Source organism: Tarenaya hassleriana, unplaced genomic scaffold (genome assembly GCF_000463585.1).
Source record: "Tarenaya hassleriana unplaced genomic scaffold, ASM46358v1 Cleome41, whole genome shotgun sequence".
Taxonomy (NCBI): domain Eukaryota; kingdom Viridiplantae; phylum Streptophyta; class Magnoliopsida; order Brassicales; family Cleomaceae; genus Tarenaya; species Tarenaya hassleriana.
Window position 1 is genome coordinate 642,565 of NW_010966933.1, and position 14,747 is coordinate 657,311.

A 14,747-nucleotide genomic window follows, 5' to 3' on the forward strand; every position below is an offset into this window, starting at 1 on the left:
GAGTGTAAATTACTATTACTCACCATTTTTCCAATTTTTTTTCTAAACTCAATCATTAGTAAAAAAACAAAAATATAAAGATAAGAAATATTTCAGAAGTTTTTTTATATCACCAAATAATATTATTATATTCATTCCCACACATACAGTACATGACATGATACATTTTTTAATTTTTACAAAAAAAGGAAAAGGGAATAATAATTTTAGAAGCTGAATGTCATAGTGCTAAAAAATAAAATTATAAGCAATATTTTACGATAATGTTGAGATATAAAAGATATTGAATGATAAGATTAAAAGCTCGCTTCTTATTATAATTGATAAAACCTAAATCTACCTTTTCCAACACAGTGAAAACTGATATTAATCTGGTAGTAAACAAAAGATAAAAATTTCAAGATCGTACTATAGGCAACGAGTACCCCAAACGATCTGTCACAAACCAAAAGACCAAACGGAACATGAAAACCAACTCGGTGACACGACACTACCGGCTAATCCAATCACCAGCCGCCGCCACTGCCACCATATCCACCGTCACCGCCTCCGTAACCGCCTTCCCGTCGGCCACCGCCATAGCCGCCACCAGATCCGTAACCTCCACCACCGCGACGGTTGTATCCGCCACCACCACCTCCGTATCCGCCACCACCACCTCCGTATCCGCCGCCACCACCGCGGTAACCACCGCGGCCACCACCGCCACCACCGCTTCCACGTGACTGAGCCTCGTTCACGGTGATGTTACGGCCGTCAAGCTCCTGGCCGTTCATCGACTCGATGGCGTCCCTCATGGATTTCTCGTCCTTGAAAGTGACAAACCCAAATCCTCTGGATCTACCAGTCTCACGATCGTTGATGATCTGATTAAGATACCAGAATACGAGATAGATCAGAAAACAATAACAAAAAAAGTGAAACGTAAGAACTATAGAAAAATCGATCGGTCTTCAGGCTTATGAAAGCAGGAAGATGAACGTACCGATTCGAATTACAGAGATAAACAAACGAGAAGGAACATAGTAACAGTATCATCAACGAATCGAATCAAGTAACATAGAAACACAGATCGGAAGGGATCAGATGAGATCAGATCTATCGAAGATCAGAACATCGGAATCGGCACGGGAGAATCCGGGATCCGGGAGTCCGATCTCTCTGTAAGCGTGTAACGGACCTTGGAGTCGACAACTTCGCCGAATTGAGAGAAGGCTTGTTCAAGAGCCTGATCGTCGGTGGCCCAGGCCAGACCACCGACAAAGCACCGGTACTCAACATCAGCAGACATTTTTGAAGAAAATGAAACTTGAAAAACTAGGGTTTTTGTTCAGAGAAGAAGAGAGCTACGGAAAATGTTGCGGCGATCGAGCCTCAACTTATAGATGGGGAAGGGGAGGAAATTAACTATGGTTAGAATTTCTAGGGTTAGTTAGTGGGCTCGGTTACACGAGGTGGGAATTAACCATGATTAAAATATCTCGGTTAAAGAAAACAAGTGGGGTCCACCAACGCGACGCTTTTGGCAGTAGCACAATGGTAAAGCGGCCGCGGAAAGATATTTCTCGATTCGCAAGTAAAATATCTTGAATGGGAAATGACAATTTTATCCCTTATTCGATTGTGATATTACACTCGTCCATCGGATAAGCCCAGTGGCCCGACGGAATTGTCCGTACTGACAGATGTCAAAACATCGTTTAATTATTGGGCCGGATTATCCGATACAAGGCCCATTGTAGTTTTGCTCAATTTAATCGAATTACCTAAAACTTTCGTCAACATTTGGAATTCACCCCATGAAATTTTAAATCTACGAAATAGGACCCCATGGATTTAAAAAGAGACTTTTCAGACCTTTATAGTTTTCCGAGTATTCTCTCTATCTCGTTGGGAGGTTATCTGCTATCACCACCACCACTACTCCTCCATGCTCCTCCACTGCCACGTCAGCACTGGTTCCATATGGTTGGCCCTCCGCCGCGACCACCATCACCTCGACGATACGCAAGATACAGTTTTTCGCCGCCGGCACAATGCCAGATCCGCCTCCCTCTTACTCCGCCATAACCGGAACCTGGACCAGAAGCAAAATCTTACCCAAACTCTAGATATTGTCTCATCGCCAGCAACAGAAGTGAGAGCTGTTGACGATGAAGACCAGTTGAGGCTACTCGAGCTTTCCCTCGTTACCAGACGAACCCCTCAGTTCCCGGGCTCCATCTATGCTCAATCATCCTCCGACGCTGACGTCATCTCCTCCCTCCCTCCGCTTCGGACGGTCTCCGTTGGTGACGACGACAGCGAGCGGGAGATGATAGCGAAGGCGCTGGAGATCAGGCGGAAAGTGACGAGGGAGATATTCAAGGAAGCCATGGTGAGGAAAGGCAGATTCGGCATCACGTACGCGACGAATGTAACGGACCGAGTGGACGTCTTCATCGATCATGTGATGATCGAGGCGGCGGCGTTGAAGCGGCTGCCGGAGTTTTCGGAATCGACGTTCAACCTTCGCGCCAAGACTGTGATAGAAGACTCCAATGTCGTGCCTCTTATAAGGTCGGTGAAATTCTGCCGAGCCCTTGTCATGAATTCCCGTACCATAAGGTGTTCGATGCTGGGTCTGTGAGAAACTCATGGCTTGTGCTTATGATGATTCTGTACTCTGCAGGTGGTTGAAACACCATAAGTTTTCGTTTAATAGAATTGGGAAGCTCATATGCGTGTCAAAGGGAGATCTTGACTCCATAAGAAAAACCATCGAGTGGCTGAAAACCATTCATGTGAAGGGCGAATTTATGGGAGTTGCTCTGTTGAGATCTGGGGACAACATTTTGCAACGCAAGCGTGAGGAACTAGATGAGATCGTGGAGTATCTAGAAAGCAAAGGTGTGAGGAGGGATTGGATGGGTTATGTGGTAGGCCGATGTCCTGAGTTGCTGTCTTTCACCATGGAAGAACTGAAAGCACGTGTTGATTTCTTCTCGAAAATGGGTATGGATGATAATGACTTTGGGACGATGGTCTTTGATTATCCCAAAATACTTGGGTACTTCTCGTTTGAGGAGATGGAACAGAAGGTGCTCTCCGAACTCCTAATTTAGATGCTTGCTTTTCAAATAGTGTGCTACAAGACATGTTTGCTTTCCTTGTCTTCTGGAATTCAAAGTTGAGCTCATAATTTCCTAAATGAAAGGTTTCTTCTTATGTCCAAACCAGATTGATTACCTGGAAGAGTTTGGCCTCAGTAGGGAAGAGGTGGGGAGACTATTAGCATTCAAGCCGCACCTCATGGGGTGTAGTATTGAAGAAAGATGGAAGCCTCTGGTCAAATATTTCTACTACCTCGGAATTTCCAAAGAGGGAATGAAAAGGATCCTCGTTGTGAAACCGATACTCTTCTGCATCGATTTGGAGAAGACTATCGCCCCAAAGGTATATATCATTGGAACTCTTCTTTCTCTACCATGGAATGCTTCCATTGTTCCTTTCTTGTTGGCCCAATTCATTTGGTAATGTTTCTTTTTTGGTCTATAGTTAACCTATATACTATGAGATTCTTGCATTAACACAGGCTCCCTTATGTTTTAAAGGTACGATTTTTCCAAGACATGGGTATCCCTAATGACGCCATTGGCAACATGATAGCGAAATTTCCTTCTGTACTGACATACAGCCTCTACAAGAAAATCAGACCAGTGGTTAGTCCTTTGTTGTGGTACTTTGGTCTTAGTCCCCTTCGCATTCATGTTGCATCTTCAAGATAACTGATTGGATGGTCTGAACCAGTTTTCACCATTGACAGCATAAGATTTTGTCCTAAACCACATTTTGACCTCCACAAAAAAACCAGCTTTATATCTCCAAAATGGCATCACTTGGAAACTGCATCTGATCTTGAATATGTTATCCGAACAGGTCATTTATCTGTTAACCAATGCCGGGGTAAGTGAGAAGGATATTGGCAAAGTCATAGCATTGGATCCGGCTCTTTTAGGGTGCAGCATAGGGAAGAAGCTAGAGATCAATTTGAGATACTACTTATCGCTGGGGATCAGAGTTAAGAAATTGGGAGAGATGATTGCTGACTTTCCGATGCTGCTTCGGTATAATGTGGATATTCTCCGTCCGAAATACAAGTACCTCCGACGAACAATGATCCGTCCTCTTCAGGATCTCATTGAATTCCCCAGGTAAACCAAACCAACCCTAAAAGAACCAGCCTTGTCTGTAAAATATGTATATGGTGTCTCTGGTCTGTAAAATATGTATAAACTAAAGTATATAGCATGTCTCTGACACGGTTGGACCGTATACTTGTTAACAGGTTCTTCAGCTATTCACTAGAGGGTCGTATAATACCAAGATATAGGATGATGGTGGAGAACAGGGTTAACTTCAAGCTTAAGTACATGTTGGCTTGCACTGATGAAGAATTCGAGAGAAGGGTTAGAGATAAGGTGGATCGAAGACAGAGGTTCGAGGCTGGCCTAGACTCCGACGACAAGGAAACTCCTCTCTCTGATCCCCCGGCGGAGGGATTGTTGCGGCAGGTGGATGATTTAGTGTAATGGTGAGGTATATGTGTAATATCATGTCTTGTACAGACATCCCATGTCTTGTGTACATAGCACTTCAATTCCAGAGGTTAAAGAAAGGACAAGCCATCAACTTATGGAGAAAAAGGTTTAAAAAAATAACCCAGATTATAACACAGATACAGCACAAGTGAATTTGGGGATCAAGTTGAATTTTCAGAACACGATAATGAAATGACCACATAATCTTCGCTAGTATGAAGCTTGTGTAAAGAAGAACAATAACAGTCTGATAAAAGAGAATACCTGAAAAATATATGCTTGATATTTTAATCTTTAGCCATAAGCTTCCCTGTGATCCATATCCATAGGGTAGACAAATGTTACACGAAATTCAGTATTTTTTTTGCTGATCCAATAATATAATATTCCCTAAATTGAACAAAACAGCCAGCGGGTGTAAAAGCGTCTTTAAAACGCAGGTTCAACTCTGCGAGTGAATGTTGTATTGCTGCTGTTTTGCATATTAGTCTTTCCTCAGCAGCATAATTAAGGAGCACTAAGAATCATCAAAAATGTCTTTTTCATGAAAATTCAATTCCAAAACTCACTCAGATTCCGATACGGCAGATAGGATTCTGCTTGATGAGATTCAGATCCACCTGCATAACCAGTTACACCCATAATGCTATGCCGTTGGATACAAGAATATACTTAACAATGCCAGCAGAAGAAGCAATAACTGAAGAGCAAAATCTGTACCTTGTGACCAAAGAGATCTCTTATGTTGTCGATATGGTACAATATCATGGTCGGTCTGGTTCAAAACAATCAAGACATAATCAGCTTCCCTTATAGTAACAGTACTGTTTCCATGACAGAAGACTACGAGAACGCATCTCGTTTTAATCCAATGTTTTGGACGAACTTGATGAAACAAAAGGTACGTGACAGAAGACGTTAACATATTCCGGGGGGCAACAGTAGAATCAGAACCAGAGGATCTAAAAGACATCGAAATTCCGCAGGTTTTCTTAGTTCTGTGTGTTCATATTTTGATATATTCAGCCGAACCATATACTTTCTGTTCTAGTATGGACACATTACAGCAGAAACTGAAGGGATTTATTGGTAATTGATCATACCTTTCAAGAGAAAGACCCCATGCAATGACACGGACATCCTCAGGGAGGCCCATCGGAAGCAACATTTCAGGTCTGAACATGCCAGAGTTTCCGATCTCCACCCATTTCTGCAGCCCTTCATGGTAACTGCCAAAACGTGTGGACACATCTTCCCTAAGTGAATCCCTCTGTTCATGTACTTTACCAATTGATCGACTGATTGAATTACCTGAAAATCTCCATGCTTGGCTCCGTATACGGATTATAGGCAGGCTTGAAACGCAGCTTGGACATTCCTGAGCTTGAGCAGATTATGTTTAGCTCATGACAAATATTTACCAAAAAACAGATTTCTTTTTATGCAACTAGAATTCTGCATCTCATTTCCTTAATCATATGATCAAACTCGGAGGCTTACTCAACCTCGAATCACCAAAATGAAAAGCGAAGGAGTAATGAAATGTGTACCTAGGCGTGAGAAGAAGTCTTGCAAAACACCAATTAGGTCGCCCAGTGTAAGGCCCCGGTCACATACCAAACCTAACCAAAATAGAGCACACAAAAATGAGAAAGGTGTCTTTTTTCTGCGTAGGAAGCTGACACAAAGAAGGTAAGAAATCGTAGAGATGGAGAAAATTCGAAATCTGAAAACTTAAGTCTACTTTATGCTTCATGATGCACCTTTTGAAATACTTCCCAACTTGCCATTGGCTAATATCTTACCTTCTATCTGATGGAACTCGGCCAGATGGGTCCGGTCGACAGCCTCATTTCTGAAAACACGGTCTATGGAAAAGTACTTCTTGGGAGCAAAAGGTTTCTACAGAGAGAAAGAAACACTTAAGCAAAAGGTTTCATATATAATGTTGGACCGCTCTTGTAAGTAGGCAGCCAACTGTCAGAGGCAGAAGACACCAAGACATTTATATACTTCAGGCACCAAAATTGTACAACATATAAACATGTATATATTAATACGCGTGTGTGTGTGTGTGTCTGTATCTGTGTGTGTGTACGCATGGGCGTGCACGTGTGACTACAACGCTTGATTCAAGCATCCAAATATATACAATAGCACTCGACAACACAAGCAATTACCATGTCAAATATCATTTCTGTAAATAAATGACAAGAACCAGTGCTAATGTTGGTGAAAAAAATGAACTATCAAAGAGAATGACTAGGAAACATAGAACATCACGACATGGAATTGGAAGGCCAAAACCGTCGGAAATCAGACCTGTGCTAGTGCATAAAGCATCCTAGAGGAGACAGCAGTTGTGTGAGTACGAAGAAGGTTCTTGTTTGCTTCCTCTCTTTTCCAATCATAAGCATACCTGTATGTATAATGCCATATATTACTGAAAAGTTGAAACATACAAGGTAGTTCGTGCAGATAATGAAGAAATAAGCAGTACCCTCTCGATCCATAGCCACCAAACTCATGAACACGTTTCACCCTTTCAACATAATCTTCTGGCAATGTCCTTGTAGTTGACGGAGCTACAATCATACATTTAAACATCAATATTCAAAGTTAGATAGTCTATGAGATGCCATAAAAAAAGTAAGAGAAAGCCTTGCCAGTAGGCAAATGATTGTTAAACAACTACCAGAACAGCAAGTGCACATTCAAGAAATGAACCTTTTAGGAAGAAGGTGTCATGAGAGTCACGAGCAGGATGCTGCTGAGGCTGGAATAATGCATCAAAATTCCAGAAGCTGCGAGGTAGAGTAGAGAAAAAGGGTAGAACAATTAATGAACTGCAAAACTTCAAGCATCTTTACAAATATTCGCGAAGAACTGAAGATATTCAAGACCGAGGCAACAATAACTGGACAACTTGGGAAAAACATCAACAGATTCAGTAAAGTTACATTGACATTTTATTATTAAAACAAATGGAACATCAAGGTGATATATACCTGCTTTCCACAAAGTTGTTTGTAGGCATCTCCTCAAATCTGAGATCATAAAAGGCTGTAAATTATTTTTTACCAACAGCAGAAAAATGGAGAGGAGGCATATATTTGTTAAAAGTCTCACCCCATCTGAAGAAAAATGTCCTTGAACTGCTTCCGCACCTGACACACGAAAACGAAACTTTAGGAAGTTCATGAAGAGCAATGGTCACCCATTCCTAAACCAGAAGATATAGCCAGAAAAGTATAGTATAAATTTTAAAAATGAGTTATATGAATCACAACAAGCTTGCAGTAAAAGCATTCAGCAAAATTATCCACCTTAAGAAGGGGGTGGAGATGCCCAGCCTCAACAGGCTGTCCTTTAGCATTGAAGTTATACTCTTTGAACTCTAAATCTTTCCAGTCACCCCTACAGGTTCAAAAGCCAACTTTCTTTGTTACTACTTATTTCATAAGACAAAAACAATCGCATTTGTTACATGAAAAAAGTTAGGAATAGGAAGTACCTCTGTAGATTTTCCCGAGTCAAATCTGTGGCCACTTTCTTTCTTTTGGGAGCATAATTAGGACCTTTCTTTACAGAATATCCCTTCCATGTTCTGAAAATTAGAAGGAAAAAAAAAAGAAGACAAAAGCTTCAACCAATGTCTAACAGGAGGAAAACAAAAACCCCAAAAAATAAGAAGAGTAAATTACTGTGGTACTATAAGTTTTCTGGCTTTGAGAGCACTGATACTGTCTTTACCAATTTCCTGGCATGGAGAAAGGAAAACTTCGCCATATGAAGTAGAAGCAGCATAAGAACTAAACAAAATTCAACTTGAATAAGATGACACAAACCTTCCCTTCCTGTATTTGTAAAAGCAAGCCTTTCACTTTGTCTTCTACATGTTGAACCTACAAGAAACAAATTGGAGCTATTAATGACAGATTAAATGGATGCAGTACGACTGTATGTGACAGCAGACAAAACTGTTGCACAAACATGAATATAATCTATAAAATAGTTGTCATGATTTAAGACCCAAACGAGGAAATATGGAACAGTAGGAACAGAGCATGAAAAGTGATGCATGACAAATTCCTTATCTTAACAGATTCAACAGAATGAATCCAACCACTTCGAAGTGATTTTAATAGAAAGAAAGTTAACACCAAAGCACCAAACAGAATAAAACACAATTTTGGAGTACCTTCCTTGAGACTTGTTTTCCCATTTCCACCCACTTGTTCCTCCCAGCTTGAGAGCAGCCGATCTTGAAGACTGAAGGATCTAGCTTTTTCTGCAACAGCAAGATTTTATAACCATTGTGTTAGCATGCCATAAAATCCTAGTGTAACTTTCCAACTGAATATTATCAACCACACAGAAAGGAAACTAGACAGAATCAGATAGTATCATAGTATCCATGATAATCACCTGGAGTTCATCTTTTGGTACGCTGCCTTCCGCAGGCACGGCCAAGAAAAGTTGCACCTCAGGTGATCCTTCAGCAGCATATTTTTTCCCTTCATCAGTCAGCACCCATGTTTCCCTTTTAATGTCCTGCAAAAGTAAAAGCGTAAAAACGAGAACCAAACAGATGGAAATGTGAGATTTTTCAGCCACAGTTACGATCCCAATAGATTACACGCAAAAACCCCAGCACACGTAGATAAAACGGTTAGCCATTACTAGAGCCTGGACTTAAACCCCCAATGTTAATCACTTGAGCAGCACATCGAAATTCCAGATTATCATCCTGGCGGCCAAATTTAGATGGAAATTTCTAGACCTAAAACCAGGCAATACGCAGAATGGCGATGTGGGAGTACCTGAGCGTCAATGTAGCCAAAACCGTGGAGGCTCTTGATGACATTGACGACATCGTTGTGGTCGAGGTTGTGTTCGGCAGCGAACTGGCCGGAATCTGGGATCTGCTCATGGTTCTGCAGAAACCCTAGAATCGCCTCCTCCGCCATATTCTCTTCAGTGTTCCGTCTGTCGCTCACTCCGCCGGATTTCCAAAATACTTTGCGTTTCAGTTATGCCCTAACGCAAACGCATCCATTACATTTCAGGAAGATTGCATAAATTATTTATAATTTTTAACTTTCTTCTCCCTAATAACTGTTCCTTTGTTTGGGTCCGCATAATTTCAAAATGATCAATTTAGCCCTTTTATTCTCTTAATGATGTATCTTTTCTTTCAGTTTTACTTGAATAATCTTATTTTCTGTGTATTAATGGATTGGATTTTATACACATAAATTATGAAATTTTCACATGTTATATTCTGATAGATAAAATAATATAAAATATAAAAATACTTTGGTATTCATAAATTAGTATAGAAATAATGAATAAGAGGTTAAAATAGACGTAGATTCATGAACTCCAATCATAGTTTTGGACTTTTGGAAATTGTGCATGTGAGTAAGGTGAATAGTTTTACCAAAAGAAAATTAAAATGGATTTAATAAATCTAGAATTTCATTTAGGTAAAAAGCAAATAATCGTATATCGTTATATGCAATTTCTAAAGAATTTCATGCAACGCTGGGGTGTGCATGCAATTTTTAAAGTTTGGGGAGCGCTTCCAACATTTGAGGAATGGAAAACGGCGCCGTTGCGGCGTGGTAGGGTTTAAGGACTTCCCCTGTCAACCATCCTTCATTGAATCTCTTCTTCCAAGTCCCCGTAAGAAGAAGTTTACTCCGCAGATATACACCGGAAATGGCGTCGTTTTGTAGATCGGCAATTATGGCTGGTTCCAGGTCTCTAGCTTCTAGATCCAGAACCGTAACGCAAAGGTCCCTCGACCTTAAACCCACAACAAATTCGTCTCCTTTCACCTCTCTGAATAACTCTATCCCTCGCGCTTCCAGGTACTTCTCATTCGCTACTGATTCGAAGATCCAAATTTTTGCCTTTTGGTTGTCGGAAAAATCTCGAATTCGAACTAATTCCATGTGTTTGGGGTCCGGTAGCTTTTTCCGATGTCGGGAATGCGTAGTTTTCGAATTAATTAGATGACTGATATTTTGAATCTCCCCGCAAGTTTTGATTTTTTTTTTCGCATTGTGATGTATTGAGATTTTATGGGGTTTTTAATGGATGGATTATTGGAAGGGTTGTTTCGGCGTTGGGGAGCGTGGAAACGATGATTCCGCTTCATAGCGCCATTGCTTCTGCTCGGCTCCGGTCGAGTATCGCCGCCGATTCTTCCTGTTGGAGCTGGCTGTCTCTGGGTAATCTCTCTCTCTCTCTCTCATGCTGTCCATTCTGTTTGCTTATGAAATTTCCTGACTTAACTGTAGTTTGTGTCTGCATTTCTGCAATATTAGTGGTTACTATGCGCATTTTGGGTCGCGAGTTGTGAGAGATTGGACAATTTAAGAGGGTGATTAAGCTGATACTTTAACTTTCAGAGTGAGGGCATGGTTAATGAAACAGTCTCTCTTGTCAGATAAATCTTAGTGCCCCGCATGCTTTAGATTGTGTTCTTGAGGGGGTGAAAGTGGATGAGATAATGGTTGTCTGTGTGTTTTGTTTGGATTCAAAGATTGAAAATTTCTTAACCAGGCAGTGAAAGTTTCACAGAGAGAAACACCGGATAGTGCTCTGTGAAGGACGATGAGTTTGAGTATCGTGTTTTAAACGCTCGTCTTACGAGGGATCGAATGAATTTGAGAGAGGAGATGTGCATTTGATATGGTTTCTACAAAGAATTTCCTTAAAGAGCGATAAAGATTTAAACTTTAACGTGCTATTCTATTCGAAATGTAGTATATCTTCAGGATATCTCTGCGAATCCGTGCTTCTTGATTTGATACGCATAGTTAGTCGGGTTAGACTTTTAAGTTGTCCATGCAATGAATGGCAAGAAGAAGAAAAAAGAGAATGTTGCCCTGACTGTGTTCTTCTACTTTCGTGCAATAGGATTTGCTACTCCTTTGTGACACGGTCCGCTGGATGATCTATAAAAGGCGAAATCGTCAGTCAATGAAAAGAAACACAAACTGTTTTTCGGGGTTTCGGGATTTCGTTCAAGTGTTTGGAGTTCTTGTACTGCGTTTATCGTTATATCGGCCTACACTACACCATTTGGTGAATGGATTTTATCATAATGTCTCAGCAAGATCTGCATTAAGGAATCCAGTGCTGTTTGGTTTGATTCCGGTTCAGTAGAAGTAGGAACTCATAAGGATCGATGACAATGTCAGATTAAGATTTTGTTTTCATGTTCTTGGCGTGGAGATTTCTCGTCTCGTGTTGTTTCACGATGGCCTCTGATCATCTTTTGCATCTGTTGGGCTTTTTTTTTTTGTTTTTTCTCGTCTCCTAGAACTGGGAGTTCCTCGGTGACATCGGCCAAGGCGCGTCCATGCGGCAGAATGTGCGTTGGTAGCAGCTCAACCGGTTTAGTCCGGTTTAGCTTGTCTGGAACCGGACCTCTTTCCAATTCGGTTTTGTCTTTTTGAGAATTTTTTTTTTTTCATGAGAGACATGCGATGAACATGCGAGCATAAGTATTAAGTCGGCCAACACGACGTTTCTCGCCTGATTTGCCAATTTGGTATTATTATTATTTTAAATAATTTAATCCTAATTTTTAAAAAAATACTAAGTTGTTTTTTGTTGTTTCGTATTATTGCATTTGAAGCCGAAACCCTACCAACCAATATATAATTGAGAACAAAAATATATATATAAATCAAGCTACAATGTGTTACAAGGTAATTTTGAGTTCAAAATTATCTTATATATATATAAAAAAAAAAAGAAAATAGATGAATTTCGAACCCCACAAAATTCAGAAGATGGGAGTTGATCAACGCAAATTTCGCCACCTTTAAAGGGATTCTCTCTTCCAAAATAATTATCGGTTCCAGAAAAAAAAAAAAGGAGAAGAAAAAGATGCGAACAAAAAAAGAACAAAAGAGCCAAAGGGCGAAAGTGGTAACGAATCATTGCTTATAACTCCGATACATTATATTTATAATCATCATGACGTAATTACGCATTGTACGAACGAACTTTAATTAAAAGCTCGAATATTACGTTTCTTCTAACCCCTCCCTCTCATCGACTGTTAATGTAATTGAAATATATTGGACTCTGTTCAAGCCTTGCTTTTGTATTAAATGTAAAAGAAATAAATACGAGATTTAATTACTCAAACAACATATAATTGTTCATATATACATATATATATATATAGTTAATATAATAACATACATAAAGTCGTCATATGTTTTCTTCGTGCCTCTCTGTATCCCCCCACTTTGATTGAATACCCGCGTAACGAAATGGGCGGCACCATGCATTCTTTACACTATATACACATGTGTATATATATGTGTGTATATATATCAACCAGTTCAGGCTCTTGAAATTGGAACCGAAAGATCAACATAACAAACAAAAAAAAGAGAGGCAAGAAAAGTGACGCACATATATATATATATACATATAATGGGAAACTGCGGACTCAAACCGAAGGTTCTAACGGACGCCGGAGCTCCGGCACCGGAACAACCCAAAGAGCCTCTCCTCGAAGACCACAAAGCCGGCGCCGATAAATCTCTCAGCAACTTGTTCTTGGAGGTACGTATACAAGCTAGTATATCATTATATAGACAAGCACACACACACACACACATATGTATATATGTATATGATTGATCTTTCGTTTTTCTTCTGGTGATTGTGTTGTCGATCAACGACAGGACGAGGCGAGTAAGAAACTGGTCGGAGAAGAGAAACCCATGTCGGAGGCAGAGAAGGAGAAGACGGCGCCGGAAACTGGAGAAGAGAAAACAACTTCTACAGGGAAGACATCGACGGCGGAGACAAGACCGGCGACAGATTGTGATGACAGCCCAGCGAAGGAAGATAATAAAGTGGTCTATGTAATAAAGACCGAGGACGAGAAGGACACGGAGAAAGACGAAATGGCAGCATAAACACAGTACTATACGACCTCATGGCTTGCATGATGAATCCCTGATAATATATATATATAATATTGGATTGTAATCGTTGTTATTTCGCATGTTATTATTCGCTACGAAATCTGGATTTTTTTTATTATTATACAACTTCTAAACTCAACTGGTCGTAACAATCAATGAAGTCTTCGTAAAAAAAACAATCAACAAAGCCCTTGAAAAATTCATACAGCAGGTTGAACAAAGCCACTTGTAAAACTCCAGTGACCGTCTCCATTGGCTAGGAGCATGTCCCCATAAAGGTTGGGTTTCGACTCCAACCACTCAACTGTCGCATGTCAATTAAAATTGATTCACTTTTTACACTTGCGTCTGGACTTGAATTTACTCGGTTCTGTGCGTCCGAAGGATGCACGCTGTGATCCCTGTGTTAGCGAGCTGCTGTGAGACCACCGCTGTGACCGGGGGTCAGCGGGCCCGAAGGGCTGCAGCTGGGTCCGGGCTTCCCAATGCATTAAAAAAAAAAACGTTACAAGATCGCGTTTGACCATATCAACGCTCATGATCATTAATTCAGTTGTTAATGGGTTTGGGTCTGAGTCGGGCTAGACTTTTCAGGACCATACTTTGGGCCTTAATTGGGCCAGGAATTATAAATCGAATCCGGGTCCGGGTAAAAAACGAGGGGTGTATGGATGATGGGACGTGGAGCATTAAGGCGAGTTCGACAACCAACTGAACAAACCTTTTAATGCGGCACTTAAAGAGTCTCACCAAACGGTCCACCGACTAATACTCTCATTCGGAAAAACGCACGTCGTTATGACACGTGTCGACCAACGTTGGTGGTGTACGAGCACATCAATCCCTATGCAATGCATGTCAGACAATTATATACTGGTCGAATGATATGCCTGTATTTTGAGTGGTAAATACACGACTATTGAATGGATGGTATGATGTGGTATTGTATATCAGATAAAAGTGAAATAAAATAAATAAAACTTTAAAAAAATTGCGGTGAGGAATGGAGTCTTAAATCGATTCCTACCTTCCTCTGTGTCGGGGCGTTTAATGTTAGGTGTGCCATGCCACGTGATGGCGGTTCATCTCATAATTCCTTATACTAAAGCATCCTCTCAATTTTATTGCTATTAATTGCCCCCCGACGACCCTTTAATATATCTATACTGATACTACCAACCCAAAAATAATAATAAATTGG

At 40.6% G+C, this 14,747-nt stretch overlaps 5 protein-coding genes across 7 annotated transcripts; 3 read left to right on the forward strand and 2 right to left on the reverse strand.

Annotated features, from left to right (window-relative positions):
- Window positions 1-288: 288 nt before the first annotated feature.
- On the reverse strand, window positions 289-1,358 carry LOC104824824 (glycine-rich RNA-binding protein GRP1A-like). The gene is made up of 2 exons (XM_010556995.2): window positions 1,181-1,358; window positions 289-866 (listed from the first exon to the last, which is right to left on the reverse strand). The coding sequence occupies exons 1-2, from the start codon at window positions 1,289-1,291 to the stop codon at window positions 507-509; spliced, it is 471 nt and encodes a 156-aa protein (XP_010555297.1). The 5' UTR covers window positions 1,292-1,358; the 3' UTR covers window positions 289-506.
- Window positions 1,359-1,867: 509 nt separating this feature from the next.
- Window positions 1,868-4,685, forward strand: LOC104824826 (transcription termination factor MTERF2, chloroplastic). Its single transcript, XM_010556996.1, has 6 exons — window positions 1,868-2,559; window positions 2,672-3,080; window positions 3,220-3,435; window positions 3,594-3,701; window positions 3,919-4,193; window positions 4,328-4,685. Exons 1-6 carry the CDS (start codon window positions 1,931-1,933, stop codon window positions 4,569-4,571), a joined length of 1,881 nt encoding a protein of 626 aa, XP_010555298.1. The 5' UTR covers window positions 1,868-1,930; the 3' UTR covers window positions 4,572-4,685.
- A 61-nt stretch (window positions 4,686-4,746) lies between these two features.
- LOC104824827 (phenylalanine--tRNA ligase alpha subunit, cytoplasmic) lies at window positions 4,747-9,625 on the reverse strand. 2 transcript variants are annotated; one of them, XM_010556998.1, is made up of 19 exons: window positions 9,404-9,625; window positions 9,009-9,134; window positions 8,782-8,871; window positions 8,429-8,485; window positions 8,285-8,340; window positions 8,095-8,187; window positions 7,907-7,997; window positions 7,710-7,747; window positions 7,589-7,627; window positions 7,308-7,384; window positions 7,081-7,165; window positions 6,903-6,999; window positions 6,386-6,482; window positions 6,131-6,202; window positions 5,892-5,958; window positions 5,684-5,809; window positions 5,301-5,355; window positions 5,150-5,200; window positions 4,747-4,890 (listed from the first exon to the last, which is right to left on the reverse strand). In XM_010556998.1, the coding sequence occupies exons 1-18, from the start codon at window positions 9,548-9,550 to the stop codon at window positions 5,150-5,152; spliced, it is 1,464 nt and encodes a 487-aa protein (XP_010555300.1). In that variant the 5' UTR covers window positions 9,551-9,625; the 3' UTR covers window positions 4,747-4,890. The 2 variants fall into 2 exon arrangements, with proteins under 2 accessions (XP_010555300.1, XP_010555299.1); XM_010556997.1 differs by lacking the exon at window positions 4,747-4,890 and having other exon boundaries at window positions 4,922-5,200.
- Window positions 9,626-10,246: 621 nt separating this feature from the next.
- LOC104824828 lies at window positions 10,247-12,132 on the forward strand. 2 transcript variants are annotated; one of them, XM_010557001.2, is made up of 3 exons: window positions 10,247-10,456; window positions 10,701-10,819; window positions 11,917-12,132. In XM_010557001.2, the coding sequence occupies exons 1-3, from the start codon at window positions 10,305-10,307 to the stop codon at window positions 11,934-11,936; spliced, it is 291 nt and encodes a 96-aa protein (XP_010555303.1). In that variant the 5' UTR covers window positions 10,247-10,304; the 3' UTR covers window positions 11,937-12,132. The 2 variants fall into 2 exon arrangements, with proteins under 2 accessions (XP_010555303.1, XP_010555302.1); XM_010557000.1 differs by lacking the exon at window positions 11,917-12,132 and adding an exon at window positions 11,511-11,827 and having other exon boundaries at window positions 10,248-10,456.
- A 771-nt stretch (window positions 12,133-12,903) lies between these two features.
- On the forward strand, window positions 12,904-13,682 carry LOC104824829. Its single transcript, XM_010557002.2, has 2 exons — window positions 12,904-13,178; window positions 13,301-13,682. Exons 1-2 carry the CDS (start codon window positions 13,047-13,049, stop codon window positions 13,535-13,537), a joined length of 369 nt encoding a protein of 122 aa, XP_010555304.1. The 5' UTR covers window positions 12,904-13,046; the 3' UTR covers window positions 13,538-13,682.
- The last annotated feature ends 1,065 nt before the right edge of the window (window positions 13,683-14,747 follow it).